At 41.0% G+C, this 8,013-nt stretch overlaps 1 protein-coding gene across 1 annotated transcript in view; it reads right to left on the reverse strand.

Annotated features, from left to right (window-relative positions):
- The window catches only part of LOC106938364 (ATP-binding cassette sub-family A member 2), a 21,996-nt gene extending 14,475 nt beyond the window's left edge, over positions 1–7,521 (reverse strand). The window contains exons 1-9 of the mRNA XM_015020397.1: positions 7,320–7,521; positions 7,089–7,204; positions 6,860–7,007; positions 4,779–4,902; positions 4,108–4,240; positions 3,271–3,391; positions 3,006–3,184; positions 1,630–1,771; positions 356–490 (exon numbers count right to left, since the gene is read on the reverse strand). Coding sequence (XP_014875883.1) covers positions 356–490; positions 1,630–1,771; positions 3,006–3,184; positions 3,271–3,391; positions 4,108–4,240; positions 4,779–4,902; positions 6,860–7,007; positions 7,089–7,204; positions 7,320–7,448 — 1,227 coding nt within the window. The 5' untranslated portion in view covers positions 7,449–7,521. The remainder of the gene's footprint in view (positions 1–355; positions 491–1,629; positions 1,772–3,005; positions 3,185–3,270; positions 3,392–4,107; positions 4,241–4,778; positions 4,903–6,859; positions 7,008–7,088; positions 7,205–7,319) is intronic.
- Between the last annotated feature and the right edge of the window lie 492 nt (positions 7,522–8,013).

Consider the following 8,013-nt stretch of genomic DNA (forward strand, 5'->3'; position numbering starts at 1 on the left):
GTTTCTCTTCATTGTTCTTAGATAAGACTGTGTGTGTGTGTGTGTGTGTGTGTGTGTGTGTGTGTGTGTGTGTGTGTGTGTGTGTGGGTGGACCCTCAGATGGACTGATGAGTTGTTCTGTTCTGACACCCTGCTGGGCTTGGTGGGTAGAAGCACTGTAAACCCTCGCTGCAGCAGCTGACAGCTCAGCTTTGGAACATGAAGCCTTGTCAAGTAATCAGTTTAAAAAGTCTCAACAATTTCCCATTTCTCATTTACCTTTTTCGAAACAACTTAAACTGTTACAAGAACATCTAAAAGTTTCACATGTTCCTGGTTCTTATGACCAGCAAACAAATCTAGTCAAACATTTTACCAGGAAGATGAGGGACGGGTATCCGATCAGAGCAATAGCCGTGGAGAGCTTGCGCTTGTTTCCTCCGCTGTAAGTGCCAGCTGGCTTGTCTGCATACTTGGATAGCTCCAGCTTTTCTAAAGCCCACTGCACAACCTGGAGTCACACAAAGAAATAGTTAAAGCACAGCAGGAGATGTTTTCACTAAAGGGAAAGTTGCCTGAGATCCTCAGGCAGTTTGGATTCGTTCCAGGGTTGTGTTTGTGTGACTCATGAATGTGTTATCCATTGGGAGGATGTGTATGTTAGAGAGATATAGCAAGCCTCCTCCACAAATATCCTCATATATCTGTAAAGATACAGCAATTACCAGCAAGCATTTGGTAGCTAATAATGACTTTTTTCACCTTCCTTTGAAGAACCTTAAATCATTCCAATTCAGCCATGCTGGACGAGCCTCTTTCAGGTCCAGACTGGCTTCAGTTGTTTGGCTTGCTGCTGTGGTTTGGATCTTTGGTTGTTCTTTGACTTCCTGGACAGGCTGTCCATGAACAGCTGCCTCTAAACATATTGCTGTTTGTGGAGGACGGTTCTCACTGTGACTCTGAAGTATTTGTAAGCATTTTTTATTTGACCTTTATTTATACAGGATAAATGTCATTGCAGTAAATATTTAAACATTTTTTGAAGTTTTCTTGGCTCTAGTGGCCTTGTTTTGAAAGAGCTGAGACAGGAAAGCGGGTAAACAGAGAGAGAAAGAAGACATATAGCACAGGCCACCAGGCATCAGGAAGCCTAAGGCCTCCTTATGTGGGTTGTGTTCAACACCTGCACCATCACAACAGCCTAATAATTCTCATATTGAAGAGAGACCTGTTCCAATGTCAAATAAAACTCATTATTATTTTCAGAGTCACTGTCTCTGTTTCTCATCTGTTCAACTTTAGATGGGGCCAGAATGAGTTCCTCTCTACGCCCACTTCGTGTCGTCACATAGCTCCTATTTACGTCATTTACTGATTCTTAAAGACTGACAGTAATCAGCTATGAGTTTGGCTCCTGAAAACGAACCAAAAATATAGTTAATGAATGGAATAACTACTGTCTCACACAGCCAGGTTTATTCACAGCTTTTTTTTAAAGATGGTTTACAAAAAGTAACAGAGGAGACAAATATTTTTTCACAGCACTAAAGGAGAGATGAAAGATTTCATCAAAATGAATGGCTCAGTTGATCCAGGTTGGCAAGTCTCTACAACAGTAAAAAAGTGTGTGTGTGTGTGTGTGAGACTGACCCTTTCCTGGTCCTTCCAGGGAATGCCCCGAAGGCGAGTGTAAAGCTGCAGGTGCTCCCTGGCAGTCAGGTCATCAAACAGAGCGTCAAACTGTGGACAGTAGCCGATACTCTGCTGGACACGCAGCAGGTCCTTCAGGATGCTGAAAATGTACACATGTGTGAGCGCGCGCGCACACACACACACACACACACACACACACACACACACACACACACACACACACACACACACACACACACACACACCACCTCAATCCTGTAGCACAGTTATGTTTACAGTTATAAACAGATACTTTTAGTCCAACAGAAGCAGAAACATTCATCGCTGCTCTCAGTTGTTCTTTCTGGAATGTCAATGTCAAATTTATTTATAAAGCTTTTAAAAACAGGTTTAAAGTGCTGTAGAATAATGATAATAGAATAAGTCGATGAAAAGAGAAAGAGAAATAATACAAAAAAATATATGTGATAAAATAATAAGCATAAAAATAAGTAAATAAAATAAAAAAAATAAAACATCACAATAGGAAAGTTACAGAAAAGAATAAAAAGGTGTTTTAAGAAGCAATTTAAAATGATCCAGACTGGGCCGATCTAATCTGGAAAGGTAGATTATTCCAGAGAAAAGGAGCAGCAACGGAGAAAACTCCTTTCCTCTGAAGTCGAGTCCGATGGACTTTCAGTGGCAACTCACCACTGATCGTACTTCTTCTTCCTCATCTTCTCTTGGACGACTTAACATGTATATTTCATATTTTCAAATTAAACTACTTCTTGAAAAGTTGCTGCAGAACCCCAGTGGACCTAGAAAGCACGCTTATGCACAACTTGGAGGTGTGTGCACGTCTCCCCAGTTGGAAGCTTGACTATCTCATTTCACTACCAGACCCAACCCTAAGCCCCCTCAGTAAGATTATGCAATGATGATGTATGTTCACTAATGATTAGTGATCTGTCCACCACAGTGCTTCCATGAAAGGTGCTCACAAAATGCCTCTTAAGATACTTGTAGCATTTGTAAATGACAAAGTGGAAATCTAAAACGGATTTTCTGTTTCTGGAAGATGCTCCTCATGGTCCCATCTTCTCCACAGCAACTGGAAAAAATCCAGTATGAAACTGGATTCTACCAGTTATCATCAATCCTTTCCTACACCAGCCTCCAATCACATGTTCTTACTTATAGCTGTGGTGCAGAGCTCCCACACTCACAGTGAGCTAATACAGAAAGGTTAGTGTGGAAAGGCCAAGGCGAAATAACTAACAGCTAGTTGTTTCTAAAAGCCTCAGACTTGAGACATGCTGGATAGAAGAATATATAGATGGAAGGTCAACAGGCCCAGACAGAAGCCATGGTTTGTAGCTGGTTCTGACCTGTTTCTGTTGATGAAAGCCTCTCCTCCGGAGGTGCACTCGTCTCCGGTGAGCATCTTGAACGTGGTGGTCTTCCCTGCTCCGTTAACTCCCAACAACCCGAAGCACTCCCCGGGCCGGACACCAAGACACAGGCGGTCCACGGCCAGGATGCGACCCATCTTCCTGGATTTATACACCTGGCGGGCAGCATAGCAACACTTTAAAGCACCAAGCCTGGCTTACAGTTTAACTTGAACTGGTCTGGTAGAACAGAGAATCAAACCTTTGTCAGGTTCTCGATCTGCAGCATGTCACTGTCAGCGTCGCCCCGCAGCACTCTCTGTCTCTCACAGGCCACGTCTACATCATCATCATCGACAGGCCGGCAGCTGACCGGCACCCTCCTGCAAACAGCCACACATGCCAGGCTGTTCCTTTGGGGATTGTTTCATAGATTCACATGATGAAAAAGAAATAATTAATAAAGGAAAAAAAATGAAAAATTGGTTCTCTGCCTCTTTGTCAACATAACATGGGATTTCTTTGAAGTTTAAGACTCATCTTCCTAATGTCTTAACTGTGAATCTAAAGAGAAACTTTGAAAGAATTTCAGAAAGCACTTTAAAAGATTAGAGGAGATGTCTGATTTGTTTAAAGGGAACCTTAAAAAAGTCAAAATGACTCAAGATGTTTCTTAACAAGACTGAACAGAAATAGGAAAAATATGATTGAAATCATAATCACATTGATTTTCTGAGCCTGTAAAAAAGTGTGAAAATTCAGTTTCTAAGTATTTGCCAGAATTCAGGACAGAGGGCTTTTTGATTTTTAGATACATGACAGTTTACAGAAAAAGAAAAAAGAAAACAAAGTGAAGACATACAAAACTATCAAATAACAACTAACTTCATGTTCACTCAAACCTGAATGTTTCCTCTGCACAGATATTCTACTAATTAACACAAAGTCTCTAAAATATGATGCATTAATATTGCTGTCGTCATGACGACTGTGACTACAGCTTTCTGACAAACTGATACTGGCATAAATAAGCCCCCCAGCTAATCCCTGTTGTGTGCAGTGGCGTCGCGGCTCGTCTGGTGATTCTTATCACACTCACGGTGGTTTCCTCAGGAAGTTGTATTGGCAAAGGATGGTGATAAGGAAGCCAACAAAGCCTTCTATCGTCATAGCAACGAGTCCTCGAGTCACAATATCCCACTCAAATGGAGACTTCATCTTGTCAAACTGGCCTGTAACACACACACACACACACACACACACACACACACGGGGACACACATGGTTCTTTAAGCAGCCTGACCGTCCCCTGCTGGGCCAGCAGGCTCCTGTTGAAGAGGGCCAGCTGTCTGCCAATCAGCCACAGGTGAGAAGTAAAGTGTTCTGTTGCTTGGTGATGATGTGAACTTCCAGGTAAATGACATGGTTGAGGTGGTTCAACCATGTCATTTAGAAGGTTTTGCACATTTGAAAGGAAGTGGAGTGAAGCTCAGCATCCTGCTGCTAGGAGCTGCTGATCATGCTGGAGGAAAAAGATGTTTCTTTGTCTCTCTGGCATTTTGTCTAACACAGAACCCCGGACCTCAGAACTTCTTCTACTAATGGAACGGCCATACAGGAAACATGGGTTCATTGGGATATAAAGGGCAATAAATAAAATTGATTATTATTATTATTATTAAGTTGTGTAACAGTCTGAGCTTGGGTTTATGAAGACCTGGTAGGAATTGCTCTGCCCGCCGTGTGTGGCCAGCTTGGTGCTGTTGGTACCTATTTTGGCGTAGTATTCATTGATGTACTCGTTGTAGGCCATCTCCATCAGACCGTGACCCAGGTTGTAGTTGGGGAAGATGAGGAAGCAGGACTTCAGGTAACTGTTGACTCTCTTCAGATCCTGGAGGACAAGAAAACGATCCAGAAATAAAGATAAAGAAATAGAGCTTCCTGCAGTCATGCACGATCCTTTACTGAGTTTTTTAAAAAAGCTACAGGTTCAAAACCCCAAAAATCTTTGGTCTAAAGCCGTTTTACTGAGAACCTAGAGAAATGACCTGAGGTTTTTCTAGTTCTATGGAGCAAACAGCAAAGTAATGCAATGCTCCCCCTCCTCCACCTATTGCTGCATACTGTTGGTCAGCTGGCTGAAGTAACCTACTTAACTTTAAGTTAAGTAACCTTAACTTAAGTAAGTTAAGTTGAGCATGACAAGGTGCTCAACTTAAGCACCTTGTCATGCTTAAGGTGGATGACACCTTAAGCTACAGCTAATCAGGCCGTTCCCTAGTGTGTCACTTCCTTTAACCTTAGTTTTGTATGTAAGTGCAAAGCTTTCTGTTGATGAAAGCCTCTCTCTTGAGGCTTTCATCAACAGAAACAGGTCAGAACCAGCTACAAACCATGGCTTCTGTCTGGGCCTGTTGACCTTCCATCTACATATTCTATAATGCCTTCTAGAAGGCATTATAGAAGGCCTTACATTATGCCTTCTATAATGTAAGGCATTACATTATAGAAATGTAATGCCTTACATTTCTATAAGGCAGCTTATTGGTCAACCAGCTAGTATCAGTGTAAATAAGACCAAATTTTGTTCCATGTTTGTTTGAGTCTGAATCTAAATGTTATACACTACAGTCATATCTTATATGAATATACATAGATAATATATTTGCAGCAGAAAGCATAATTGTTGCTTTTCAGTTTGAAACATCATCTTCAACAAAACATTAAATTTTACCAACATGTTTTAATAATTGAGTAGAATTAACTTAGACAAATTGATTCTTAAGTTTCATCTGCTACTGCAGCAAGTCATTATTTTAGTTAGCAGTTCATTATTCTACCAATTAGAAGTTTATTTCATACAATATTAGAAATACATTTAAAAATGCAAAAGAATAATTTAATTTCATTTTAAAATAATAAAAGAAAATATAACATAAGATGCAATAACAGCATTCATTTAGTGAGTGCTTCATCATTTGGAGCAAAGGCTGCATCTGCAGATAAAAACCACTTTGTTGGGAATAAATACTTCTGTGTTTTCTTCCATCTCTTTTAGCTGCTTGCATGCTCGTATATATACACACACATATAGGTTTAAAGTTAAGTAGGTTACTTCAGCCAGCCACCAACAGTACGTGCGTGTGTGTGTGTGTGTGTATGTAAGTACACATGAGCGCACTTGCATACAAAGCTAAGGTTAAAGGAAGTGACACACCAGGGAACGGCCTGATTAGCTGTAGCTTAAATTGAAGCCATTTTTGCTGCGTTTGCACATAAGGACAGCATGACGATGGACCAGCGCTGCATTTTAGTCTTAATAAATGGAATTCAGGAATTGAACTCTGACTCTTCTTGAACCTCATACTTTAAGAGCCTAATTGGAGAAAGGATAAATCTCCAGCATCTTCTAACATCACCATGTGAAAAGCTCAGGCCTTTGTGCTGCATATCAACACAGTGCAGGACTCATCTGACTGATTAATAATTGGACAGCAAAATGTGCTTGATATGAGGAGTTTGGGGTTTTAGAGTTTTTTTTTTTATTTTAAATGAAAAATGTTTGTATTTTTTGTAAAGATTTGGCTTAATTACTGTGTTGACAGTTATTCTTTCACCAAATAGTTATTTTCTTATTAACTATTAATTAATTATTAAATGAGTTTATAATTATTTCAATAATCAATTTATCATGAGTACTGTAATTGTTTCAGCTCTAGCTTTATCAAGAAGTATTATTTTCATAAAGTGATCATGCATAATGGTAGTCTGACATCGTGGTTAAACAAGTTATTGATATAAAATCCTAATAATTTGGCTTAGGATGTACAGTTGTAACAGTTAAGCACCTTGTCATGCTCAAACAGCTGCAGGAGGAAGGTGGCCACGGTTGCAGTTATGCCTATGAAGAGGTTGATGACAATGAGGAAGACGTAGGCTGTACTGGGAACATCAAACCAGAAGGATGCTGGATACATGATGGGAGTGATGGACCACCTGCAAAGAAAGACTTGTGTGAATCAGGACAGGCTCCTGACCCTGGACTGTACTGGTAAAGGAAGAATGTTAGAGCCTCACCCATAGAGCAGGAACAGGGAGAGGACAGCTGGGAAGTTGGTGGGGGAGGTGTAGGCTGGCAGGTCGAACACAAACAAGATGATGACGCAACATGTGGCAGGTACCAGGTAGTTCAGCTGCAGACAGAGGAGACAAGGAGCTGAGCTGAAATGATCTGATCTGGACGCAACAACAGCAGCAGCAGCAAAAGCCCCTGAGCCTGTGGCAGCGGCTGCACTCTGTCCTGCTCACCATGTCCCAGATGTAGTTGGCCAGCCAGTAGATGACGGGGTCACAGCCGCTGACGAACTGCAGATGTTTGGCTTTAGTGGATTTCTCTGCAACCAGGAAAACCACAAAGCTGGCAGGAACGAAGGACATGGCAACAATAATGAAGATGGCGATCACCACGTCGGTGCCCTGCAGCCTGCAGACACAGGGGGACCAGTATGAGCACACCCATTCTATTATTTTACTCCAGCCTGATAACCTTTTGCCACATGTCTTCCCCCTCTCATTGTCCACTTTTCTGTCCGACCATTTCAAATAAAGATCACTAGGACCAACAAAAACTTAAAAAATAGAATCGATTGTCACTTAGAATTGAGGACATCCTGGAGATTACCATCACTCTAGTACTGTACTAGGTTGATGACCTTGATAGCCAAATATCTGATGGTAAATACTGTTTTCTTACTGTTAAATATCATACACACTGCTGAAAGTGGAGGGTTTTTACCCCTTGTTCTGATTTTTTCTGAACTAATTTAAACTTTATTACTCCTCACTGAAATACTTGAAATGTGTATATGAAACCAGATTTCAAGTATCTGTTATAAAACTTGCTCCATCATTACTGTTATGTGCTTGCAGTATTAAACCCATGCTCGTTTCGTTTTTCCCCTGTGTTCCACTGTTCCTTGTACTTCAACTAGGGCTGTTGTAA

This window comes from Poecilia latipinna, unplaced genomic scaffold (genome assembly GCF_001443285.1).
Source record: "Poecilia latipinna isolate Pla-1442-1.1 unplaced genomic scaffold, P_latipinna-1.0 Scaffold2578, whole genome shotgun sequence".
In the NCBI taxonomy this organism is placed as follows: Eukaryota; Metazoa; Chordata; class Actinopteri; order Cyprinodontiformes; family Poeciliidae; genus Poecilia; species Poecilia latipinna.